The following is a 27,793-nucleotide window of genomic DNA, read 5'->3' on the forward strand; positions in this document are numbered from 1 at the left end:
TGTTTTTTAAAAAATAATTTTTTAAAACTTGATCTTAAAAAAGATTTTAGAATGTATTTTATCTCAGTTCAGTTTTTTTACCTTTGTATTAATAAGAATTTGCTTTGGCTTTTTACGAAGATGGCGCCAAAAGCTAAGAAGGAAGCCCCTGCCCCTCCCAAAGCCGAAGCTAAAGCAACAGCTTTGAAGGCAAAGAAAGCAGTGTTGAAAGGTGTCCACAGGCACACAAAAAAGAAGATCCGCACGTCATCCACCTTTCGACAGCCAAAGACACTAAGGCTCCAGAGGCAGCCTACATATCCTCAGAAGAGCGCACCCAGGAGAAACAAGCTTGACCACCATGCTATCATCAAATTCCCCCTGACTACCGAGTTAGCCACGAAGAAGATAGAAGACAATAGTACACTGGTATTCACTGTGGATGTCAAGGCCAACAGCACCTGATCAAACAGGCTGTGAAGAAGCTCTATGACATTGACGTGGCCAAGGTCAACACCCTGATCAGGCCTGATGGCGAGAAGGCATATGTTCGACTGGCTCCTGACTATGATGCTTTGGATGTTGCCAACAAAATTGGGATCATCCAAACTGAGTCCAGCTGCCCAATTCTAAATAGAAAAATTTTACACTGTAAAAAAAAAAAAAAAAAAAAAAAAGCTTTAATGACATGCCAAAATATGTAAATTAGTCATGTAATGTCCATTACACAGTCTATAATAAAATATTAGCTGGTTAATTTTAAATAAATTATACAACAGCCAAGGAAAAGAAAAGAGGGTAAAGAGAGTTGAAGTAAATACAGCAAAATCTTGGTGCTTGTTGAATCTGGGTGTTGGGTATATGGAAGTTTATTGTACTGTTTTCTACTTCTGATATGTTTGAAATTTTTCATGTTATTTTGTTTTCCACATCAGAAGTTCTCCTCATACCCTGTTTTCAAATGCCAGGGAATGGGAAAGTTTGAACTTGGTTCTAAGAAATAGCTTCGATGCTGCCAAAGCTCCAATTTAAGGATGCCGGGCATGGAAAAGAGTGTATGGGAGCCCATGACACCAATGTTTTATCAATTCTATTGCAGTTCTGTAAGCTGTGAGATTTAGGTCACCCATTAGTTTAGTTTGCTAGGGCTGCCATAACAAAATAACAGACTAGTGGCTTAAACAACAAATTCGTTTTCACACACTTCTGGAGACCAGAAGTCCCAAGGTATGGGAGGTTCAGCAAGTCTCTAGCTTGCAGATGGTCACCTTCTTGCTGTGTCTTCACATGGCCTTTTCTCTGCACCCCACAGCCCTGGTGTCCCTTGTGTATCCAAATCACCTCTTTTTATAAGGACAACAGTTAGATTGGATTAGGGCCCACCCTAATGGTGTCATTTTAACTTAATCACCCCTTTAAAGGTCTTATCTCCAAATATAGTTACATTTTGAGATACTGAGGGTTAGGGTTCAACATATGAATGGGGGGGGGGCGATTCAGCCCATAAGAGCCTGTGTAAACTATTAACTAAATGTGTAATGGATGTTTATCCTCTGAGATATTTCCTTTTTTATTTGATACTAGAGGCCCGGTGCACAAAAATTTGTGTACTTGGGGGGGGGGGGGGGTCCCCCAGCCCAGCCTGTGCCCTCTCACAGTCTGGGACCCCTTGGGAGATAACGACCTGCTGGCTTAGGCCTGCACCCAGGTGGCAGAGGGCACGCCCAATCCCTAAGTGCAGCCCCTGGTCAGGCTCAGAGCAGGGCCGATTGGGGAGTTGGGGTGCCGCCCCGTCATGCACAGCAGGGCGGATCGGGAGGTTGCGATGCCACCCTCAGTCACGCTCAGGGTAGGGCCGATTGGGGGGTTGTGGCACCGCCCCCTGTCACACTCAAGGCAGGGTCGATGGGGAGGTTGCCGTGCCACCCCCTGTCACGCACAGAGCAGGGCTGATCAGGGGGTTGGGGCGCTGCCCCCTGTCATGCACAGAGCAGGGCCAATCGGGGTTGGGGCGCTGCCCCCTGTCACACACAGAGCAGGGCCAATCAGGGGGTTGGGGCTCCGTACCCTGTCACGCACAGAGCAGGGTCGATCAGGGGGTTGAGGAGTTCCCCGCTGTCACTCACAGAGTAGGGCTGATAGGGGAGTTGGGGCACCGCCCCCTGTCACAGAGCAGGGCGGATCAGGGGGTTGGGGCCCTGCACCCTGTCACACTCAGGGCAGGGCCAATGGGGAGGTTATAGCTCTACCCTGTCACACACAGAGCAAGGCCCGTGGAGGGGGGTTGGGGCGCCAACCTCTATCACCCACAGAGCAGGGTCGATCAGGGGGTTGGTGCGCTGCACCCTGTCAAACACAGCCGCAGGGCAATCAGGGGATTGGGGAGCTCCCCCCTATCAGGCACAGAGCAGGGCTGATCAGGGGGTTGGGGCACCTTCCCCTGTCACACACAGAGCTGCAGGGCGATCAGGGGATTGGAGAGCTCCCCCCTATCAGGCACAGAGCAGGGCTGATCAGGGGGTTTGGGCGCTGCCCCCTGTCATGCTGATCCTGGTGCCGGGAGCCTCGCTCCTCCACTGATCCCGGTGCCGGGAGGCATATTACCCTTTTACTATATAGGATAGAGGCCTGGTGCACGGGTGGGGGCTGGCTGGTTTGCCCTGAAGGGTGTCCTGGATCAGGGTGGGGGTCCCCACTGGGGTGCCTGGCCAGTCTGGGTGAGGGGCTGAGGGCTGTTTTCCGGGTGGCGAGTGACTGAAGCTCCCAACCGCTCCTTGTTTTCTTCTTTTTTTTTTTTTTTATTCTGGGCCAGCTTTAGCTCTGAGGCCTCACTGCTGAAAACATCGATACAATGTTTCGGTCCGGCTGGGTTTCAGTCCGGCTGGTTTCTGGGGTTTTGTTTACCTTCTTATTTGCAACATAGTACATAGTTGCTTAGACTTGCAGCTGAGAGGCCGGCAAGTGAGGCGGGGAACGTTGGAGTCCGCAGCAAGCAAGCCTCATGCTCGCTTCAGTGCCTGGCTGCCGGCCGCCATCTTGGCTGACAGTTAATTTGCATATACTCACTGATTAGCCAATGAAAAGGGTAGCAGTCGTACGCCAATTACCATGTTTCTCTTTTATTAGTGTAGAAGAAGATATGTGTTGGCATGTTAAGGTCCCTTATATACCAATATATATAAGATACTTAAGACCATTTTAACTGAATTTGGCTAATATTTCAGTTAACAAGTATTTTTGTTGTATCTGCAACTTAAATGTTTTTCCACAATTTTTATAAGACTAAATCTGGTCATGATATATCTCTCTGATTAGAATGTATGATTTTCTTTTTTTTTTTTCTTTTTTTTATAGCAAAGATGGAGATTTATTGAAGAACAAGTACAGACTCCCACGTAGGGAGTGGGAAGAGTCCCACAGAATGGATTCCCAAGTAGGGAGGGGGAAAAGGGTCCCACAGAACTGACTCCCGTGTAGGGAGGGGGAAGAGTCCCCGGAAAGTGATTTTCTTATAAACAACTTGACCTTTTGGCCATTTAAAGGAGTTTGTTGCCACACAGTTGTTACTTAAATTTCTTAAGGCCTATTTGCCCCTAAATCTTTTGCTGAAACCTCTTAAAGTGTCTTAACTGCCTTACCTTCTGATATATAGAATCAAATATTAGCATTAGAGGTCATATGGCATAGGTTTCAATTACCCTTCATCTCGCATTGACTGATTGGTTGCTGTATTGAAAAGGTTTCTTGGGCCAATCAGGTCAGTCAGTAAGAAGGAATATCTGCCATACTGGATGTGGTCTAGTGCCCCCAGAGCCATCTCACCTACTCCCCACTTCTCCCCTGGCCCCCCCCCCCCCCAATTCCTTGCATTTTCCTTCCTTACATGTTTTGAGCACCTTCTAGGTGGTGAGGATACACCTAGCCTTCCTGGACTTTATGGGGGGGGGGGGGGGGTGGGTAGGGGGAGAGATAGATAATAATCACATAAATGAATAAAACAAATCCAGATATTGCTAAGTATAAAAATAAAGTAAAAGGGACTGAGTACTAAATCCAACACATTTCAAACTCCTTGCTTCCCAAAGGAAGGTAAAAAATGCTTCCAAAGAGTTGTATAAGGGGTCAGAAAGGTATTAAAAGACACCTTTCTGGGGGAGATGTGGGAGGGTGGAGGTAGGCAAAGTGGGGTGGGGAAGGGGGACCCTGCAATAATGTTAAAATTTTTAATTTAAAAATATAAAAATAGGCAAATACACATATGAGGGTTAATTTTAAAATATGATTAATTAAAGGACAAAAGTGTTATAATCAAACGTGATCTCATTAAGTATAATCCAAAGTTTGCATAAATCTTTAAACGAAAACAAATGCCATGCTTTTAGATGGCTGCTTTTTCCATTGAAAAAATCATTTGATCCTGGAATACTGAAAGGAAGAGTCAGACTCACTTACATGGTGCATATTTCAAAATGATCAAGTCAACCCTGTTTGGGGGTTGTTGTATACAGCAAATCAGAAGAGAACCATCTTTGTACCCCAGGAATAAATCCCACTTGATCATGATGTATGATCTTTTAAATGTATGCTAAATTCAGTATACTAATATTTTGTTGAGGATTTTTGTATTTCTGTGGTATCAATTCTCATTTTTCCCTCTTACATACATTTCTGATTTTATTTTGGCCTTCCTCTTTATGAGTTTGGTTAAACATTTATCAATCTTGTCTATCTTTTTAAATGAGCTCTTTCATTAATCTTTTATATTATTTAGATGCTATTTTGTCTATTTCTGCTTTGATCTTTATTATTTCCAGGCTTCTACTCACTTTAGGTTTCTTTTTTCTATTCCTAGTTTCTTTAGGTGTTACATTACATTCTTTAATTCCTGTTTTTCTTGTTTCCTGAGGGAGACCTGTATTGCTATGAATTTCCCTCTTAGGACTGCTTTCTCTGTGTCCCATAGATTTTAGATTGTATTTTTATTTTCATTTGCATCAAGGTATCTTTGATTTCTTCTTTGATCTCATTGTTAACCCACTTATTAGTAATGTGTTTTTAGCCTTGATGTGTTTGTGTTTTTCAAGGTGTTTTTTTTTCCTTTTAATTTTTAGTTTCATACCATTGTGATCAGAGAAGATGCTTGATATGATTTAAATCTTCTTAAATTTATTTAGACTTGTTTTGTGGCCTAACATGGTCTATCCTGAAAAATGTTCCAAGTGCACTTGAAAAGAATGTATATTCTGCTACTCTGGAGTGAAATACTCTAAAAATATCAATTAAATCCATCTGGTGTGTCATTAAATGCGTGTCTTTCTTTGTTGATTTTCTGTCTGAAAGATCTATCCATTGATGTCAATGGAGTGTTAAAGTTCCCTCTTCTACTATATTACTGTTATCTCTTTCTTTATGTCAATCATTATTTGCTTTATATGTTTAGGTACTTCTAATTGGGTTCATAAATGTTTACAAGTTATATGTTCTTGTTGGATTGATCTATTTGTCATTATGAAATGTCTTTGTTTCTTATAGCCTTTCTTTTAAAGTTTATTTTGTCTGATATAGGTATTGCTACCCCAACTGTGTTTTTTTTTAATTTGCATGATATATCTTTTTCCATCCCTTTACTTTCAGTCTGAATGTCTTTTGATCTGAACTGGGTCTCTTGGAGATAGCATTTAAATGGATCTTATTTTTTTATTGGAGCATTTAATCCATTTACATTTAAAGTTATTGATAGTTTTATAGTTATTGCCATTTTATTATTCATATTTGTGCTCCTTTAAAAATTTATTCTTCTTAAAGAAGTCCCTTTAACATTTTTTGTTATACCGATTTGGTGGTAATGAACTTCTTTAGCTTTTTCTTGTCTGAGAAACACGTTATCTTTCCTTCAATTTTAAATGATAGCCTTGCTGGGTAGAGCAAACTTGGTTCTTGCTTTTCTTCACTTTGAGTATTTCCTGCCAATCGCTTCTGCCTTGAAATCAGCCAACAGTCTTATGAGAGGTTCCTTCTTGGTCACTGTTTTTCTCTTGCTATTTTTAAGATTATCTCTGTCTTTAATCTTTGGCATTTTAATTATGATGTGCCTTGGTGCGGGTCCTTTTGGGTTCCTCTTGTTTGGGACTCTCGGCACTCACTGGACTTGTCTTTATCCTTCATAAGGTTAGGGAGATTTTCAGTCATTATTTCTTCAAACAGGTTTTCAATCCCTTGCTCTCTTCCTGCTACTCCTATGATGTGGGTATTGTTTCACTTGATGTTGCCAAAGATCCCTTAAACTACCTCATTTTTTGTTGTTTTGGTGGTGTTGTTTTTTTGCTGCTCTGATTGGATGTTTTCTGCTATTTTGTCTTCCAAGTTGCTGATTCGATTTTCTGCTTCATCTAATCTGTTGATCTCTTCTAGTGTATTATTCATGTCAGTTATTGTATTCTTTATTTCTGACTGGTTCTTTTTCTAGTTTATATGTCATTTTTTATGTTTGCTATCTCTTTACTGAAGTTCTCACTCAGTTCCTTGAGCATCCTTTTAGCCATTATTTTGAACTCAGTACCTTGTAGATTGCTTGCTTCTGTCATTTAGTTTTTCTTCTGGGGATTTCTCCTGTTCTTTCATTTTGGGCATGTTTATTTGCCTCCCCATTTTGGCTGCCTTTCTTTGTTTCTATAGATGTACTATGTTTCCCAGTCTTCGTAGGTTGGCCTTAGGCGGTAGGTGTCTGGGGCCCAGTGTGGCAGTCTCCCTGATCCACCTGAGCTAGGTACTCCAGGTATTTCCCTTGTGTGGGTTGTGTGTGCCCTCCTTTATAGTTGAGCCTTGGTTACTGTTGGCATGTCCATGGCTGAGGTTGACTCCCAGGCTGTTTGGCTGTGAGGTTTGGCCACTGTATGAGCTGCTTTGGAGGGGCTATGCAGGGGCCTGACCCCAAAATCAGAATTTGCCACAGTAGGGTCTGTTGCCTGTTGAGGCTTCCCTTAGGGTATGAATTGGATGGTGTTCTATTGTGGTCTGAAGCCAGACCTCAGGTGTTTTGGTTCTGGAGCTTCTTGGGAAGGACTCTGATGCAGGTCAATTTTAGATGCTGCCTGTGACCAATTCATGGTTAGGAGGGGCTCAGCTTGGAACCAAGGCCAGCTACCACCAGTACTGGGCCTGGAGCAAGTTAGCAAAAACCCAAGGCACCCTGAGACCCACTGCTGATGCTGGCTGCCTATTAGGCTTACCCACTGAAAGCCTCAGATAGTACACGAGTTGCATGCATGAGGCAGGTCCTCAAGGAATTATTTACCAGGTAGGAATGAGTAGTGTTCACCAGGTTAATACAGACTCAAACTCAGCACCAGTGCTGGGTCTGAGGCCACTCAGAAAAATTCTCAAGTTCACCAAGGCAACTGCCTGGGGCCTGAAGATTTTTGTGGTGAGATGGGGTCTAAGGGTGGAGTTAGTAGAGTTCACCAAGCTACAGGAGATTAGATTTGGCCATGTGGTAGGAGGGCTCAACACAGGAAATGTGGCACCTATCAGCCATGTGAGAAGATGGGTAGGGCAACTAAAGCCACACAACTCAAGTTTTTCCCTGTGTGGTTCTGGCACCCCCATGCCATTGACCAGAATTCATGAGTTTTTTTAAAAGACTGAAATGTGGACCCAGACTGATTCCTGCTGACAGGGCCTTTGGCTGTGTGGGAATATAGTAATGCAGAGACGCAGGGAGTTGTCAGGGTGGAGCTAGTGTGCCTCACCAGTCTAATGCTGTGTGGGGGAAGTGCTCAAACCAGGAAAGATTGTGCCCATGGGCCATGAGTGAGGAGGAGTCAACACAGTGTCATTGGAGGCTCTCTCTCCAGCCCTTCCTCTGAAAGCACACCACTCAAGTTTCTCCTTGTGAATCTGGCACTGCTCCAAGCTGATGTCGGCGCTGAGGGTGAGTGGCTGCAAGTTCCTGGGCTACCCCTTTAAGGTGATACCTGGTTTTCTAGTAGCCTTCCATCTCACCTGGGCAGATAGAATCCCCACTGATTTTCACAGCCAGATGTTATGTGGGCTCGTCTTCCCAGCACTAGTGTTTTGAGTTGCAGAGCCCACCTAGGACTGAGACTCATCACTCCTCAGGGGGGACCTCTGCAGCGGCGATATCCTTCCAAATTCTCAACTGCCACACATGGGTGTGGGGTCAGCCCATTTCACAACTCTGCCCCTCCTACCAGTCTCAACATAGCTTCTTCTGTATATACTGTAGTTACATGACTTCTGTTCAGCTAGTCTTCAGATGGTTATCCAGATTCATTGTTCTATAATTTAGTTGTAATTTTGAAGTGGTCCTAGAAGCCGAATGCAGCTTTCCCCTACTCTGCCATCTTGGATGAGAATCTGCAGCTTATTTTATACATGGATAAAGGAGAAGAGCTAAGGAAGATAAACGGGACACACTGGTGGTAGATTAATGAGGTAGGAGAAAGCATGGGAGTAAAAAACTCCAGGCATCACAGAGGAAGGAATCACTGAAGTGAGGTATGAAAACTAGTAAGGCTCTGCTAAGGCAGATTGAGAGTATGGGTGACATTCAGTTCAGAAGGAGCTACAGACACTCCAGAAAGAAGGCATAAAGCAGCATGGTACACTTGAGGAAGCACAAGAAAATATGCCTGAGTGTAGTGTGTGGGAAAGTGATGGAGGTGTGATGGGAAAGTCAGTCTAGGGAAATTATGAAAGACTTTGTATGTAAGGTTAAGAATTTTATCCTACAGGTGATGGGGAACTCCAAAAGAAGTTTGAATAGACATGACCAAATTTATGTCTTTGAAAAGTCACTCTTAGGGGTAATGTCAAAAATAAGTCAGAGGGTTAAGGTGGTAAATTTTGTTATGTATATTTTATGTCAATCAGTTAATGAATGGGTAAAGATGCAGAAACAGTCTGCAAAATAATAAAATAAATAATGAAGATCTGGACCAGGGGAGAGGCAGCTGGGACAATGTAATGGGGATGGATTTGACAGATATCAAAGAAATAGAAGGGCCCTAACCGGTTTGGCTCAGTGGATAGAGTGTTGGCCTACAGACTGGAGAGTCCCAGGTTCAATTCCGGTCAAGGGCATGTACCTTGGTTGTGGGCACATCCCCAGTAGGAGGTGTGCAGGAGGCAGCTGATCAATGTTTCTCTCTCATCGATGTTTCTAACTCTCTATCCCTTTCCCTTCCTCTCTGTAAAAAGTCAATAAAATATATATTTTAAAAAAAGAAAGAAATAGAAGGGAGAAGACAGAGTGACTGTTGCATGTGAGGAAAGGGAATGTAAATTTGAGCAACTCAGCAGATGGTAAAGTCATTCCCTGAGAGGAAATTCAGTATGAAATATATCAAGTTAGAAGGACATGGGAAATCTCAGGTAGAGATGACTGGTGTGTGATTGGGTCTGGAGCTTAGAAAAAAAGTCTGAGCTATAGGTAATGTTGTTTGGAGAGTCATCAAAGAATAGGTGAAAAGTAAGTCTGCAAAGAAGAAAGAATAGAGGACAGGAATATCAGGTCAAACTGAAGCTGGTGACAAGCTGCGCTTGCTTCCTACTTTGTTCCTTTTCCCATAAATTGTTCTGAAAAATAAGATGAGTGATACATCATTGCATCTTAAGCTATTAAGCAATATTATGCAAAAAGCTAAATACTGAAACATTTCAAACATAAAAATACAGGGAAATCTAAAATGAACATTTGCTGGATTAAGTAAGTATGATGGGTTTAACTTACAGTATAAATATTATTAACCACCTATCATAGTGCTTGGCACACAGTAGACGCAAAATAAATGTTTATGGAGGACCTTAAGTATGAACTTCCATATTTAGTTTCTTGGAGTCCATAAAATGGAAAGCTTGGTAAACACCTTTAAGCAATGGGTATTGTTATCATTAACTTGCATTTTTCATAAACACTACTCACATGCAGTACTGACTTCTATGTACAGCATAGATAAAATAAATATTTAACATAAAATACAGAGGTAGTGTCAATATGTGATTTTATGTTGGAAGAAGACAATGTTTTTTTCATCCATCTGTTTTATGGATGACTCCCTGAGCTTTACATCTCCACAATCCTGGACTAACATGGCCCTTGGTGCCTCAAAGAAGGAAATATTTCTTTTGAAAGTATTTGGCTTATTTGGAAAGCTGGCAGTAAAGATCACAGAGTTTCTCTTTCAAGGAGATCTAAGGGAGGCTGCATTCACGTCATGCTCCACTAGGATGCCTTTTGCTAGGATGTAGCCAGAGTGAGTACTGGAGCACTTTCCTATCTTAGGATAGAGGCCATCTCAGGGCTTGATTTAGCAAATAGATGAAGAGGTCTTTCAGACTCCCCAGTGTCCTGGCAGAATGAGGTATACTTCAGGAACTCCAGCTGACCTTTAATTTTATGTGAACATCGCTAGTAGTCAGCATTGGTTTTTTTCTAATAAAGGAAATTCTCAAACCATCTAATAGTTAACTGTTTACTTAAGAGTTCTAAATCCTGCCCCATTCATTCACTCATTTACAGAAATATTTATCAAGTGATTACTGGATACCAACTGAGAATATTAGATGTTGAGGTAAATGCAATTCCCTTCTAATATAAAACTCTTATCTTTTTTTTTTTTCCTTTAAATAAGAGTTTGGGTTAGTTTTTCCTTTCCATTGTAATAAACCTTCATGTCTAGTTGGGTTAAAAATAAATAAATAAATAAATAAAAACCTCCCAAGCTCCTCATTCTATCTACTAAAAATTTAAAGTAGAAGACCTGGTAAAACTCTATAGGTTTATGACAAGGTTTTGAAGCTATAAAATATCTGCTTAGAAAAGTACAGCATAGTAAGGGGATGAGGGAATGTGCTGGGGGGCAGGAGCAGGTGGGGAGAGGTCAATGGGGGAAAAGAAGTGGAGAAATATGTAATACTTCCAACAATAAAGAATTTTTTTAAAAAGTACAGCATAAATAGATATCTCAATAAATTCCCAACCAACTACATTTGAAATAAACCTATGGTAGAGTTTCATCCATAGGACTTGTCTGGGTTCTTCTTATCTAGCCTCACATGTCTACCATGCAGGAAGAAGCCAGGGACAGGGATTAAGTCAATTGAAGAAGGGAGTAAAAATAATGAGCAAGCCACAGAAGGATATGGAGTAATCAAATAGGAGCAGAAAACTGTGTGACAGCCGAAACCGGTTTGGCTCAGTGGATAGAGCATCGGCCTGCGGACTGAAAGGTCCCAGGTTCGATTCCGGTCAAGGGCATGTACCTGGGTTGCGGGCACATCCCCACTGGGAGATGTGCAGGAGGTAGCTGATCGATGTTTCTAACTCTCTATCTCTCTCCCTTCCTCTCTGTAAAAAAATCAATAAAATATATTTTTAGAAAAAAAAAAAAAAGAAAACTGTGTGACATTCACCAGTTTATCTGAAGTTCAAGGAATATACACTTATTATAGTTGAGCTCCTCAAACATTCTAATATCAAGAAAAGTATGTGAAAATTAATAGAAAATGAAATTTATAAGTGGTGAATTATACAATGTACATATAATTTTGCAAAAGCAAACAATTAAGAACTTAAAAAATGATATCCAATTATTGGAGAAAAGACTCTTTTGTAGCATGTATTATAGTAATACTTGAGTCTTTTTAAAGGGAAAAATTCAAATGTAACCAGCTCTAAAGAAGCATGTGATTTTACAGAAGTGGGCTCATAAAGAAAAAGAAGTAAACCTGTGATCTAATCCAGCAGTTCTTAAACTTTTTTACTTGAATCCCTTTATATTCTTAAAAATTACTGAGTACCCCAAAGAGTTTTGGTTTTTGTAGGATTTTATCAGTGACATTTTTCATATTAGGAATTAAAACTGGAAATATTTTTTAAATGTTATTAATTCATTTACAAGTAAAACCCATCAAATGTTAAATAACTTATGAAAAATAACATTTTCTAAAACAAACAAACAAAAAAGGTGAGAAGAATGGCACTGTCTTACATTTTTGGAAATGTCTTTAATATTTGGTTTAATAGAAGAGAGCTGGATTCTCCTATCTGCTCTTGCATTCAGTCTGTTAGCACAAATCACGTAGCACTGAGAAAACTCCTCTGAACACTCAGGAAAGAAGGAGAGTAAAAAAGGCAAATCATGTCTTAGTATTAAAAAAACAGCTTGGCTCTTGAGTATCCTTCAAAGAGCTCAAAGACTTCCCCAAATCACCTTTGAGAACCACTGCTCTAGTCTAATCTCCCTATTTTACATATAAGGATACTGGATCTCACAGAGATTAAGAGAGAAATCCAAAATTAGATGGCTTGCTAATGATAGCATACATATCCTAGGAGGTTTTTCTCACTTCTCTTGATTTAGGTTCCCAATCAGAAACCTAGGAAATATACCCTAATAACCTGTCCTGTTCACTCTAGTTTAAAGGACTATCACAATATATTACCAAAAATCTTTTGTGTTAGATAAAACAGAAGAGAAAAATCAACAAACATGATATATTCTACTACAGGCATATAGTGTTAGCATCTGAATTAGGATCTCTATTTGAACTGAAACACTAAGGCAAATTCTATCGCGCTCCATGCAAGCTGATAATGACAAACTACACGGAAAATATCATAGTGAAATACAGAAAGCAGATTGATCACAATATCACCATTTAATACATTTTCTGAGTCTGGAATATAAATATTAATCCCAGGAAATTTTTCGTAAGTACTGGCTGAAAGGGTGGTAGGCATATTAAGAGACTGAAAATAAACTGGTAATGGTATGGAACTTTTTAGATAAAATGGAGTTGTTCTGAACTACAGGTATTTTTCATTCTCTGGATCTTATTTTGTCTTTTTTTTTTAATCAGGTAATCTTGTTCTTCCAGAGATGATTTCCTTTATATCCTACCAGATGATCCAAATCTTCCTTAAATGGATCGTAACCTTGTTCCTTTAAACAACGTAGGGCCCAGAAAAGCTGGTCCAGTGGAGGAAATTCTTCCCAAGGAACCCACTCCCAACCTAAAAAAGAAAGATACCAAATCAACTTACTTAATTTGAAAGGAAACAAAGGTTATTTATTTTGGCAAGTTAACCTATACTTTAAAAATTAATTAAATTTAAAAGTAATCGCCTACCAATAAAAGAAAGTACAATAGTGATGCTATGCAAATAATCTTAAAAAGAAAATGTAATCATTTCAAATATGCCATTATTTGAACATGAAGCCAAGTTTACAAGGTCCACATTGTGGTAAAATCCAGATTTAGTATAATTCAATTTTCATTTAAATATCTGGCTAAACAAAATGCATAGAACTTGGGGTACACTACATTAAAATATACCAGTTTCCTCACCTATAACATAAGGTAGATTACAGAATTTCTAAGTTCTCCTCCATCTCTTAAAAAAGTAATGGAAACTATACAGAGAATAAAAAATATTCTGTGCCATGGTATATCTTAAGATTGAAAGACAAATATAGAGAGGACTCATTTTTTTTTAAATCTATTTTAGCAAGAAAGATTTAACAGTGTCTGTTGTAAAACACATGAAATCCTAGAAAAAAATATTCTAGGGAATGGCACTTTCTTTTATTTAAGTAACATAAAAGCACAGATGCTCATGATAGGTGAATATATAAATACGAGAGGCCCGGTGCAAGAATTCGTGCACAGGTGGGGTCCGGCCTGACTGCCCCGATTGGGCTGGGCTGGCTGGGGGAGGGGCCACATGCAGTTGGCTGGCCTGCCCCGCCTCCTGGTTGAACTCCCGGTTAAACTCCTGGTTGAGGGGTCAATGTGCATATCACCCTTTTATTATATAGGATCATGATAGTAAGATGTATACTCCATGTTCTAAATAAGTTTCTTTATAAATACGTGAATATAGCTATGTATAAGTACTGTTTCTTTCACTAACTATTTCTCTGGCTATAAATAGAATATGTAGTTTTACTCTGGGAAGGCAGGGAACAGATAATCCATGAAATTGGAATAAGTTCAGGAAGGGCTAATTAGCAACTGTGAGCACAAACTAACAGAGACAGGAGGGGAGCAGGGAGAGAGAAATAGATAGATATTGCTCAACAAAGTGTTGCAAGATGCTAAATTAACTGAGTCTCAAGAGAGCTGTCTGTTAAGTGTATCCTATCTCCTAGAAAAGTATCTGGATGACCCTCCTAATGATGATCAGATGGTTGGAGAAAAGATGCAGTAATTGGTAAATTGAAGCAGGACATCCAGATCCAGGACCTGATAAACACTGGACAGAGACTGTATCTCTACATTATAAATAAAATAAAGACTCACCAAGCATTGCACCTTGGTTAGGTTGCAACTGGGAAAAAAAGTGAAAATAATTTCTGCTATATTATTACTAAGAGATGCAAAGAGGAACAAGTGTTTCTGATCAACTCTGATTTGATGCTAGTAACCTTGGGGCTTATAAAATCACACCGCTTGATTTGAACTTACTAGCATGTCAGAGACTCAACAAATAAAGGCGGACAAGTTCAAAAGGTTATATAAATGAATAAAAAGAAACAAATATATATAAACTACTTAAAATTACTGTACTTTAGGGGGTAAGAATACATACAGTAATATAGTAACAAAGTAGAATAGTAATTTTTTAGAAGTCATTTAAAAAGGAGGCCCTTGCCAGGTGGCTCCAGTTGAAGCATGGTCCTGTACACCAAAACGCTGCGAGTTCCATTCCCAGTCAGTGCACATACCTAGGTTGCGCATTTGATCCTGGTGTTATGTATGTTTCTCACATCAATGGCTCGCTCTCTCTCTCTCTCTCTCTCTCTCTCTCTCCTCTCCCTACCTCCTCTCTTTCTAAAATCAATAAACATATCCTGGGGTGAGGATAAAAAAAAAATGTTTTAAAAAAAAGTAGGCCAATCTAGATACTATATTAGAGAACCTCACAGGAAGAGGTTTGCTTGCACATTCATTCCTTTGTTCCTTTCTTCAACATATTCTAGCACTGATTACAAGCCAGGCATAGTGTCAGGCCTGGAAGAGTCAAAGATGAATGAGCCAAAATGTCTGTTCTTTATAGATTCAAAGTTATTAAAGGAAGAAAAGTATGATTTGAAGTTGAATTGTTGAGCTAAATTCGAGATACCTTCTCAGCATTAGCGAAAGATACCTAGAAGGCAACTAGAAATATAAGCCTGCAACTCCGAAGAGCAAGATGAGAAGTTATTATTTGAACCAGGATTTGCCAACTCAAATCCCTCCAAAGGCCAGAAAGGGCAGGAGAGCTACTGAAAAATGGATAGAGGGCCAGCAAGGTGAATGACACTTGTGACTAAAGGCTGTGGTAGTCAGTGACTTTGGTGCTTTATCCTCAGTAACTTCTCTACTAATAAATGGCTTCTATATCTGCTTCTTGTGAAGGATACTAAGTATAAAAAACACACACACCTATTTCATCATATTTCATCATATTTTTCTCTTCTAATCTCAGGACAGTTTGTCCATGGAAAAGATAAAAATAAGAAAATGTTGAGGGTCCTATCTATATAATAAAAGCCTAAGCGACCGTTACGGCTGAATGACCAGAACGACTGGTCACTATGATGTGCACTGACCACCAGGGGACAGACGCTCAACGCAGGAGCTACCCCCTGGTGGTCAGTGCGCTCCCACAGGGGGAGCGTCCCTCAGCCAGAAGCCGGGCTCACAGCTGGAGAGTGCAGCAGCAGTGGCAGGAGCCTCTCCCACCACCATGGCAGCACTAAGGAGCAGCAAGCCAAGTGGTAAGGAGCAGTGAGAAGGCAGGCGGTAAGGAGTGAAAGTCCCGGACTGTAAGAGGGATGTCTGACTGCCGGCTTAGGCCCACTCCCCATTGCGGGGGGGGGGGGGGGGGAGGGAGGGGTCCTGGACTGCAAGAGAGTGCAGGCCAGACTGAGGGCCCCCCCCACAGTGCATGAATTTCATGCACCAGACCTCTAGTCGTATATAATAAAAGCCTAATATGCTAAGTGTCTGGTCGTCCAGTCAGCCATTCAACCAATCAGAGTGTAATATGCTAAGGCCGCTCAACTGCTTGCTATGATGTGCACTGACCACCAGGGGGCAGACAGTCAATTGGTCGACCAGTTACTATGACATGCATTGACCACCAGGGGACAGACACTTCGACCGGTAGGTTAGCTTGCTGCTGGGGTCTGGCTGATCGGGACTGAGCAAGATGGGCCGGGAACGCCCTGGAGCCTTCCCGTGTCCCTCCCCAGCCCTGATCATGCACCAGTGAGTCCCTCGGCCTGGCCTGCGCCCTCTCGCAATCCGGGCTGAGGGACACCCTGCCCCGAGTGCACGAATCTTGTGCACCAGGCCTCTAATCTTAAAATAATAATAATCAGTGCTTATTACCTGAATAAATTATACCTCAAAACTAATTTTTTAAAATGTAGTTATATGTAATATTTTTTAAAATTTTTATGTTTTTATTTATCTCAGAGAGAGGAAGGGAGAGACAGAAACATCGATGAGGGAGAATCATTGATTGGCTGCCTCCTGCACCACCCCACCCCCACCAGAGATCAAGCCCGCAATCCAGGTATGTGCCCTGACCAGGAATTGAACCATAATCCTTGTTCATATGTCGTCACTCAACCACTGAACCATGCTGGCCAGGTTATGTAATATATTTTTCTTCAAAAAAAGTAACTTGAGTCCTACCAAAAGAACTAAAATGGAAATATGCATATATAAATTTAAATGTAATACTAAGGAGCCAATTAACTGCTTCTCCCTACAGCTTCAGAGTGTCAAGACTACTAGTTTTTGTTTCCACTATTATTGTTCTGAGCCCTCCCCTCTCCAGTTCCTCATTTTAGGTGGGATAATTAGGGATGTGAAAGATAAGAGGGACTTGTAGAGAATACCCCCAATGAACCCACTGAGCCACTTCTTATTTACTTCTCCTGCCTTCCACTTCTTTTTATTTTTTTTTATTTTTTATTGATTTCAGAGAGGAAGGAAGAGGGAGAGATAGAAATATCAATGATGAGAGACAATCACTGATCAGCTGCCTCCTGCACACCTCCTACTGGGGACCAAGCCCGCAACCCGGGCATGTGCCCTGACCGGGAATTGAACCATGACCTCCTGGTTCATAGGTTGACATTCAACCACTGAGCCATGCTGGCCAGGCAGCCTTCCACTTCTTTAGGCATGAAAAATTTATCCTAGGCCAACTGAATACCTCTGGATACTTTTGAGGCGTTTCTTAGTGTGATAAGTGATATAAGAAATATATATATTTGGTCTTCATCCCTTTTTCCTGGCACAGAGTTCCTAAACCCTTTGTAATTTCCTGAGTGACAGAGATGAGAGAATCATCTTTGTTATCCATAAAATACCCCTTTCAACCATAAGTTTATGCTAATAAGATGACTGGTAGCTGGGGACCCCTAGATAGCTTCAGGATGGGGCTAGTCACCAGAAAGACCAAGGCTTAATTAGAGGGTTGGAACTTTCAGCCCTACCTTAGGGGAGGGAAAAGGAGATTGAGACAATCATCAATAGACAGTAATTTAATCAATCACAAGTTCTTATGTAATGGAACCTTCATAAAAACCTTACACAACTCAGTTTGGAGAGCTCCCGGTTTTGTGAACACATCAAGATGCTGGGAGGGTAGCATGCCCACCTGGAGAGGGCATGAAAGCTCCTTACCCCTCCCAGATACCTCACCCTATGCATCTCTTCCATTTGTCTGTTCCTGAGTTATATCCTTTATAAGAAACTGGTAATGTAAGTAAAACATTTTTCTGAGTTCTGTGGGCCATTTTGGCAAATTACTGAACCTGAGAAGGAGCTATGGGAACCCCTGATGTACAGTTACGTGGTCAAAATTACAGGAGGTCAGGTGTAATTTCTGCATGGTGTTTGAAGTGGGGCAGTCTGCGGTACTGAGCTCTTTAACTTTTGGGATCTGATGGCAACTCTGGATAGATACTGTCAGACTGAATTGAAATATAGGCCATCCAGTTGATTTTTGGAGAGTTGGAGAATTGGTTGGTATGAGGGGAAAAACACGTATTTGGTGTCCAAAGTGTTGTGAGTAAAAACAACTCAGCTCACACTTTGCTAGTTCATTTTAGGTGATTCCAAGTAGTTACTTTTTAAAAAATTTGTATGACTCAATAGACCAGGGGTCCTCAAACTACGGCCCGCAGGCCACATGCAAATACAAATATTGTATTTGTTCCCGTTTTGTTTTTTTACTTCAAAATAAGGTATGTGCAGTGTGCATAGGAATTTGTTCATAGTTTTTTTTTAAACTATAGTCCGGCCCTCCAACGGTCTGAGGAACAGTGAACTGGCCCCGTTTAAAAAGTTTGAGGACCCCGCAATAGACCTTTGAGTAGAACATTGCTTCTGTTCATTCAATCAAATTAATCTCTAAAACAGGTTAGATATGATCTATTCATTCTATAAATATCACTTCCTCCAAGCCTCTGTATACATGTCCCCTTCTCAAAGGCCCTTCCTAACACAGCACACATGCACCCTACCCTTACACAGTTTTTCCTTCTTATTCCTTATCATCTACACTAATAAAAGAGAAACATGCAAATTGGTGTCACTCCACTACCCTTCCCATTGGCTAATCAGGGCGATATGCAAATTAACTGCCAGCCAAGATGGCGGCCAGCAGCCAGGCAGCTTGAAGCGAACATGAGGCTTGCCTGCTTCAGTGATGGAGGACTCCAACGTTCCCTGCCTGCCGCTGCCGGCCTCTGAGCTTGCAGTTTGAAACATTGTTACAAATATAGAAGCTAAACAAAACCCCAGAAACCTGCTTTCAGCGAGCCGGGCTTCAGCCAGCAGGACCGCAACATTGTTTCAATTATAGAACAAACGCAGATCCCTGCTTTCAGCCAGCCGGGATCTCAGAGCTGGAGTTGAAAGAGTGTTTCGATTATAGAACCCAAACAAACCAGATACCTGCTTTCAGCAGCCGAGGCCTAAGAGCTGGAGCCAAGCCTCAGGGCTAAAGCTGGCGCAGAATAAAAAAAGAAAAAAAAGGAGTGGTTGGGAGCTTCAGTCACCTGCCAGCCTGAAAACAGTCCTCAGCCCCTCACCCAGACTGGCCAGGCACCCCAGTGGGGAACCCCACCATGAAGTGGGTGTGACCAGCTGCAAACAGCCATCATCCCCTCACCTAGGCTGGCCAGGCACCCAAGCGGAACCCCCACCCTGATCCAGGACACCCTTCAGGGCAAACCAGCCGGCCCCAACCCGTGCACCTGGCCTCTATCCTATATAGTAAAAGGGTAATATGCCTCCCAGCACCGGGATCAGCGGAGCCTCGAGGCCTCCCGGCACCGGGATCAGCGTGACAGGGGGCAGCACCCAAACCCCCTGATCGCCCTGCAGCTCTGTGTGTGACAGGAGGCGGGGCCACAACCTCCCTATCCGCCCTGCTCTGTTCGTGACGGGAAGGCGCCCCAACCCCCTGATCAGCCCTGCTCTGTGCCTGATAGGGGGGAGCTCCCCAAGCCATGATCGCCCTGCGGCTCTGTGTGTGACAGGGTGCGGCACCCAAACCCCTGATCAACCCTGTTCTGTGTGTGATAGGGTGCAGCGCCCCAACCCTCCCCGCCCCCCACGGGCCCTGCTCTGTGTGTGACAGGGTAGAGCCATAACCTCCCCATCGGCCCTGCCCTGAGTGTGACAGTGGCGGCGCCCCAACCCCCTGATCGGCCCTGCTCTGTGGGTGATAGAGGGCGGCACCCCAACGCCCCCCCCCCCCCCCACGGGCCCTGCTCTGTGTGTGACAGGATAGATCCATAACCTCCCCATCAGCCCTGCCCTGAGTGTGACAGGGTGCAGGGCCCCAACCCCCTGATCTGCCCTGCTCTGTGTGTGACAGAGGGCGGTGCCCCAACTCCCCTATCGGCCCTACTCTGTGAGAGACGGGGGGAGCTCCTCAATCCCCTGATCGGCCCTGCTCTGTGCGTGACAGGGGGGAGCTCCCCAACCCCCTGATCGACCCTGCTCTGTGCGTGACAGGGTACGGAGCCCCAACCCCCGATGGGCCCTGCTCTGTGTGTGACAGGGGGCAGCGCCCCAACCCCCTAATTGGCCCTGCTCTGTGAGTGACAGGGGGCAGTGCCCCAACCCCCTGATTGGCGCTGCTCTGTGAGTGATAGGGGGTGGTGTCGCAACCTCCCCATCGACCCTGCCTTGAGTGTGACAGGGGGCAGTGCCCCAACCCCCCAATCGGCCCTACCCTGAGCATGACTGAGGGTGGCATCGCAACCTCCCGATCCGCCCTGCTCTGTGCATGACAGGGGGCGGCGCCCCAACTCCCCAGTCGGACCTGCTCTGAGCCCAATCAGGGGCTACACCTAGGGATTGGGACTGCCCTCTGCCACCCGGGAGCAGGCCTAAGCCAGCAGGTCATTATCTCCCGAGGGGTCCCAGACTGCGAGAGGGCACAGGCCGGGCTGAGGGACCGCCCCCCCCCTGCCCCCCGAGTGCACAAATTTTTGTTCACCGGGCCTCTAGTTACAATTATAAAATATCTGCTAACTTGCCACCTTTCCACCTACTAAACTGTAAGTCCCAGGAGGTCAGGGACTTCATTCTATACACCACTGTTTCTTTAGTGCCTCTCTAGAACAGTGTCCAGCACACAGTTCTCAGTGGGTGTTTACTGAATGAAAAGAGTCTTCCATAAGAGAAAAGAAATTAAATACTTCCATTACATGAGACCACTTGAATAAACATATGGAAAATAATATAATCAGTAAGTTTGATATTTTTCTCTTTAGTTCCTTTTATCAGATTTGAAGAGATAAAATATGTAAACCCCTTGGAAGAATGCTTAACATGGAATAAATAATAAACATCAGTTATTGCCATTAAAATTTCCAGAGCACTCAATTCAACCCAGCAGGAACACATAACTGTTTTTTCAGGTTAATCATTCCCTATAAAAGAAAATTATTACCTCTCTTGCACAGGTGAGAAAACTGAGAAAGACACATTAAATGTTTTACTTAAAATTATAGTTTGTAAAAAAGATTAAATACTAACAATAAAAATAATATTTACTGAATACTTATTGTGCTCACAAGGTTCTTAAATGTTCTCATTTTCCCCTTACAACAACCCATCTGAGGTAGTTACTATTATCACAGATGAGAAAAGAGGCATAGAGGATAATAACTTCTCCAAGATCACAAATTTCTAAGTGGAAGAATCAAAATGCAAACCAACTCAGGCACCAGTTCTCTTTCCTGTTATATCCTTGTGATTCCAGGACTTAAGTATATCTATATTTCTATATGAAGAGAATCTCTGTGGTAACATAATGTAATATTCCTCCAGAAGATACACTTGTCTAAGTTTAAAAATGCATTACTATAGATAATTCTCTTACTTTCATTTTTTTCAGGCTCTACATTCTTAGGTTCTGAATCATGAGTCACATCCACCTCTCCTTTCATTAGTATAGTGACATAATGGTAATTCTCCTTCTCAATGAAAGAATTCACAACCGAGGCAAAACGAACATTTTTCAGGTGAAGAGCTGCTTCTTCCCAGGTTTCCCTTTGAGCACATTCTTCCCAGCTTTCACTGGAAAACAGAAACATACTATTGTATTCAATTCTATTCATTTAATTTATTTTTTGCCTAGATATTCCTAGTGTAAAGCAAAAATAACTATAATTGGTTCATTCTTTAAGCAATAAATCAAACCCTGCCTTTGACATTCTGTATATACTGTATTTAGTTATCAGGAGAGAAAAAGGACTTCATATTGAATAAAAAAAAAGTGAACATTTAGCATGGTGGCCAGAAGGATGGCAGTGAGGGAGAGGGTGAATGAGGGAGCAAAAGGAGAGTGTGTGGATGTGTGGTGTGTGTATATGTGTATGTGTCTGAGTGAGGGACAGCTAGATCTTGCAGGACCTTCGAGGGTTAACGGACCAGGCTTCCCTAGCCAGGCAGCCTCTGCTACTGCTGCAATCTCTCCCAGAGCACTGGCTCTGCCACAGAGGCTGTGCCATCTTGAAGGGGAGAGCTGCTATGACTGGGAGCCCAGCCTCACCTGCACCGACGGGGCCCTCAGACACCACCCAGGATCCTACAGCTACTCTGGCCAGAGACCTGTTGCCTCAGCTGCCAACCCACAGACACTGGGACTCCAGCCTCCCCTCTGAGGGCTACTGTGAGTTCTGGAGCGTGCTCCCCTCCTGCCAACCTGACCCTTTAGCTCTGGGCACCAAGACCGCACCAGCAGCCGCGGCCCACCACTGCCCAAGGAGCAGCCGCTGTCCCGTGATCCCCCGAAGGAGCAGTCATCACCCGCGACAGCACGAGGAGCAGCCACCTTGTGACCACGTGAGGAACAGCGGCAGCCCACAACCACCAGAAGAGCAGCTGACCTGTGAGCAGTCACCACCAGCGATAGCCCGAGGAGCAGCCACCCTGCAAACGCGCAAGGAGCAGCCACCGGGGGACCCCCCAGGGAGCAGCCGCCACCCGTAACCACATGAGGAACAGCAGCCCCATGACTGCCCAAGGACCAGCCACCGCCTGTGACCGCTCAAGGAGGAGCCACCCGACTACCACGCAAGGAGCAGCTGCCCAAGACTGCGTGAGGAGTGGCTGCCCCACGAGCAGCCACTGCCCAAGACCACACGAGGAGCAGTGGCCCCTCAACCACACAAGGAGCAGCTGCCCCACAACCGCCCAAGGAGCAGCCACCACCCACAACCGCCCGAGGAGCAGCTGCCACCCACGACTGGGCAACCCGCCACCAAGCACACAGCTGCAGCCACAGGCCCCACGTGACTCGACACCTAGATCCTTTGGTGAGAGCAAAAATGGGGAGACAGAAGAACGCCCCCCCAAAAGGAAAGAAAAGGAGGAATAGCCAGAAAAGGAACTAAATGAAACGGAGGCATGCAATGTGTCAGGAAAAAAGACTTCTGCATAAGGGTCATACAGTTGATAAACCGGAGGGATGAGAAAATCAACCACCTATGTAAGAATCAGGAGAAAATAAAGAGTGATATAGCTACAATAAAAAACATTATGGATGGAAAAACCAAGATGGCGGCATAGGTAAACACTGGAAATTACTGCCTCCCACAACAACTTCAAAAATACAACGAAAAGACAAAACGGACATCATCCAGAACTACAGGAAGGCTGGCTGAGTGGAAATTCTACAACTAGAAGGAAAGAGAAAAGCACACTGAGATTCAGAGGAGCTGCGGAAGTAAAGTGCACAGGTACGGAGGCTCGAGTGCGCGCGCACACGGAAAGGGGCTGGCACCTGAGGACGCAGCTGTCTTTTTGAATCGGGAGGGTGTCACAGGCTCCCGACTGCTCTGAACTCCGGTTCCAGGAAGTCTCTGGGAACCCAGGACTCATACGGGGAGAAACTGGACTGTCTGGCAGCAGGCAGAACTCAGGTCTTGTGGGCGGCTTTCCCTTAGAGGTGCTTGCAGCAATTACCAGGACACTGAGACGCGGGGCCCCTTAGGGCAGGGCTGAGAATCAGCCATAGCTGCTTGCTCCGCCCTGTTGATTCCGAGACCCCGCCCCACCCAAGCTGCGGCAGAGGCTTTTGCATATGAATGCCCTGGCCCTTTGCAATCTGAAAATTACCTAACAAATTGCAGCTGGGCCAGACAGACCCAGAACTTCCAAGAGAAGGCCCAAGGCCCCACAGCAGCTTGCATTGCTTCACAGCTGGACCTCATCTGGGCACCTTCAAACCCCAAAAAAGAAAGGGGAATCTGCAGATCTCTTCGTAGCTCCTGCTGGGTAGCCTCAGGCAGAAGTTAAATTAGCACCTCCTTAGATCCAAGAGCCAGTGTACCCAGTGGTCAGAGTGGGACAATCCAGATTACAACTCCTCAGATCCATAAGGGACACACTCAGGGGACAGACTCAGTGAGCATCAAAGCCCCACTGAAGCAAGTCTTGCCCCAGAAGGGTGTCTTCAGCACAGAAGTTCTCCCACTGCAGACACAGCTGATTCTCACTGCCAATTGGCCTGGAGGTCAATTCCCCCCAGTTTTACCTACAACAATCAAGGCATAACTACAACAAGATTGTGCACAAAGCCCACAAGGGGGTTCACCGAGAGTGTCCACCTCAGGTAACTGGGGAAGCTGAGCCACTGGGCCCTATAGGACACCTAGCACACAAAGCCACTCTACCAACACAGGGAAGCATAAAAAATGCGGAGACAAAGAAACAGATCAGAAATGACAGAAATGGAGGAAAGCAAACGACTGGATATAGAGTTCAAAACCACGTTTACAAGGTTTTTCAAGAATTTTCTGGAAACCGCTGATAAATTTAGTGAGACCCTGGAGGATATGAAAAAAGACCAACTAGAAATTAAGCATACACTGACTGAAATAAAGAATAATATACAGAGATCCAACAGCAGACAAGAGGATCCCAAGAATCAAGTCAAAGATTGGAAATACGAAGAAACAAAAAATACCCAACCGGAAAAGAAAAAAGAATCCAAAAATATGAAGATAGTGTAAGGAGCCTCTGGGACAACTTTAAGCGTACAGACACCTGAATTATGGGGGTGCCAGAAGAAGAGAGAGAACAAGATATTGAAAACCTATTAGAAGAAATAATGACAGAAAACTTCCCCTACCTGGTGAAAGAAATAAACTTACAAGTCCAGGAAGCACAGAGAACCTCAAACAAGAGGAATCCAAAGAGGACCACACCAAGACACATCATCATTAAAATGCCAAGAGCAAAAGACAAAGAAAGAATCTTAAAAGCAACAAGAGAAAAACAGTTAGTTACCTACAAGGGAAAACCCATAAAACTATCAGCTGATTTCTCAACAGACACTATGCAGGTCAGAAGGGAGTGGCAAGAAATATTCAAAGTGATGAATAGCAAGAACCTAAAACCAAGATTACTCTACCCAGCAAAGCTATCATGTAGAATTGAAGGTCAGATAAAGAGCTTCACAGAGCTTCACAAAGAAAAAGCTAAAGGAGTTCATCAGCACCAAACCAGAATTATATGAAATGCTGAAGAGTATTCTTTAAGAAGAGGAAGAAGAAAAAAAACGTAAAGATAAAAAAGTGACCACAAATACATATCTATTAACAAGTGAAACTAAAAAACAAATGAATACAAAATCTGAACTGGTTAATGTAATAGAATCAGGGGCATGGAAAGGGAGTCTCGGGGTGGGGGAGAGGATGTGGGGGTGCAGGAAGAAATTAGACAAAGAGCTTACACCTATGGACGAGGACAGTGGGCAAAGGCCTGGGGAGGGGTGGGAACTGGGTAGAGGGGAGCTATAGGGGAAAAAGGAGGAACATTTGTAATAATCTGAACAATAAAGATTTTAAAAATAAATAAATAACTGGGTTACCAAAGAGATCAAAGAAGAAATTAAAACTCCTGGAAATGAATGACAATGAAAACACAACAACCCAAAACCTATGGGACAGAGTGAAAGCAGTCCTGAGAGGGAAGTTCACAGAATTACAAGCAGCCTCAAAAAACAAGAAAAACTGGTAATAAATTATCTAACACTACAACTTAAAGAATTAGAAAGAGAGCAACGAGAAAATCCCAGTGTAAGTAGAAGGAAGGAGATAATAAAGAGCAGAAATATATGAAATAGAGACCAAAAATAAAACAATACAAAAGATCAATGAAACCAAGAGCTGGTTCTTTGAAAGGATAAACAAGATTGATGAACCTCCAGCCAGACTCACCAAGAAGCAAAGAGACAGGACTCAAATAAACAAAATCAGAAATGAAAGAGGTGCAACAACACAGACCCCACAGAAATACAAAAGATTGTAAAAAAAAATATAGTACAAACAATTGTACTACAACAAACTGGACAACCTAGATGAAATGGACATATTCCTAGAAAAATACCACCTTCCAACAACAGGTCGATAACTACCAGGAAATTGAAGCAGTCATCAAAAAACTTCCAGCAAACAAAATCCCAGGACCAGATGGCTTCACAGGGGAGTTTTACCAAACACCGAAAGAAGAATTAAAAACTATCCTTCTCAGACTATTCAAAAAAATTCAAGAGGAAGGCACACTTCCAAACTCTTTCTATGAAGCCAGCATTACCCTCATCCCAAAACCAGATAAGGACACTACAAAGAAAGAGAATTACATGCCAATATCCCTGATGAACAAAATTCTAGCAAATCAGATCCAGCATTATATTAGAAAGATGATACACCATGACCAAGTGAGATTTATTCCAGGGATGCAAGGATGGTACAACATCCACAAATCAATAAACGTGATACATGACATAAACAAATTGAGACAAAAATCTCATAATTAAATCAATTGATGCAGAAAAGGCATTTGACAAAATCCAACACCCTTTCCTGATAAAAACTCTCAGCAAAGTGGGTATAGAGCAGTGATGGCGAACCTTTTGAGCTCGGCATGTCAGCATTTTGAAAAACCCTAACTTAACTCTGGTGCCGTGTCACATACAGAAATTTTTTGATATTTGCAACCATAGTAAAACAAAGACTTATATTTTTGATATTTATTTTATATATTTAAATGCCATTTAACAAAGAAAAATCAACCAAAAAAATGACTTCGCGTGTCATAGGTTCACCATCACTGGTATAGAGGATTCATACCTCAACATAATAAAAGCCTTATATGACAAACCTATAGCCAACATCATACTCAATGGGCAAAAACTAAAACCATTTCCCCCAAGAACCCTAAGAACAAGATAGAGATGCCCATTTTCACCACTCATGTTCGACATAGTACTGGAAATGCTAGCCATAGTGATCAGAAAAGAAGAAGAAATAAAAGGCATCCAAGTCGGAAAAGAAGTAAAATTGTCGGATAAGCGGGGAAGACAGAAGGGCGGCTTGCTTCTGGCTTCTGTGATTGGAAACAGTGCCGGGCTGGTCCAGAGCCTGAGGACCCACAGGGAGGACTGCCACTCGATCAGGACACTGTCCTCTCTCAGCTCTTACCCACTTTCAGGGCAGCAGCACTGGCTAGTCATGTGTTACTAAGAAAAACTGAACCAGGAGACACCTTAATTGCAGGTCGAGCGAGGTAAAGAATTAATAAAAAATCAAACTGTGCTCATGTGTTAGTCAACTCAGGCCACCCTGACAAAATACCACAGACTAGGAAGCTTAAATAACAAGAAATTATTTCTCACGTTCTGGAGACTAGAAGTCCAAGGTCGAGGTGCCAGCAGGGTTGGCGTCTGGCGAGGCTCTCCCTCTTTGGGCTTCTGATGGCCTTTCCTCGGGCAGGGGAGGGAGCTAGAGCCAGCAGGCTTGCTGGTGTCTCTTACGTTTAAAAGCACTGATTTCTTCACGAGGGTCCCACCCTCATGAACTCACCTGAACCTAATTACCTCCCAAAGGCCCTGTCTCCAAATCCCATCACATTGCAGGTTAGCACCCTTCAGCCCACAGTTTAGTTTAGTGGCAAGATTAGAAGGACAAGTCTTAGTTTCAAAGAGTTAATGGAGAGGCAAGAGGTCTTTGCAGCTGGCGTGGAGAGGATGGTTTAACCTCACACCAAAGAAGCAGCTCTGGGTTGAAGATCCAGCATGCCCCTCAACAGAGAGTGTTACAGCACAGAAGCAGTGAAACATAGCCTGCAGGAGGCTGGATTCTGGAGCTGGCCTATCCTGGCTCAAGCCTCTGTGCTGCCTCTTACCTGTCAGGTTAATGGGAGTTACCTGTGCCTGGGGTTAAGGTCAACAATGACAGTACTTAGAGCTAACTGTTGCCGG

General features: G+C 43.3%; 1 protein-coding gene and 1 pseudogene across 1 annotated transcript in view; one reads left to right on the top strand and one right to left on the bottom strand.

Moving 5' to 3' along the window:
• Positions 1 to 120: 120 nt before the first annotated feature.
• Positions 121 to 1,693, top strand: LOC139006662 (large ribosomal subunit protein uL23 pseudogene; annotated as a pseudogene).
• A 10,948-nt stretch (positions 1,694 to 12,641) lies between these two features.
• NUDT15 (nudix hydrolase 15) overlaps positions 12,642 to 27,793 on the bottom strand; it is a 29,879-nt gene continuing 14,727 nt past the window's right edge. The window contains exons 2-3 of the mRNA XM_070407481.1: positions 21,407 to 21,603; positions 12,642 to 13,015 (exon numbers count right to left, since the gene is read on the bottom strand). Of these exons, the coding sequence (XP_070263582.1) occupies positions 12,858 to 13,015; positions 21,407 to 21,603 (355 nt within the window). The 3' untranslated portion in view covers positions 12,642 to 12,857. The remainder of the gene's footprint in view (positions 13,016 to 21,406; positions 21,604 to 27,793) is intronic.

This window comes from Myotis yumanensis, unplaced genomic scaffold, assembly GCF_028538775.1.
Source record: "Myotis yumanensis isolate MYYU_CA2020_CCGP unplaced genomic scaffold, mMyoYum1.0.hap1 SCAF_3, whole genome shotgun sequence".
NCBI classification, from domain to species: Eukaryota; Metazoa; Chordata; class Mammalia; order Chiroptera; family Vespertilionidae; genus Myotis; species Myotis yumanensis.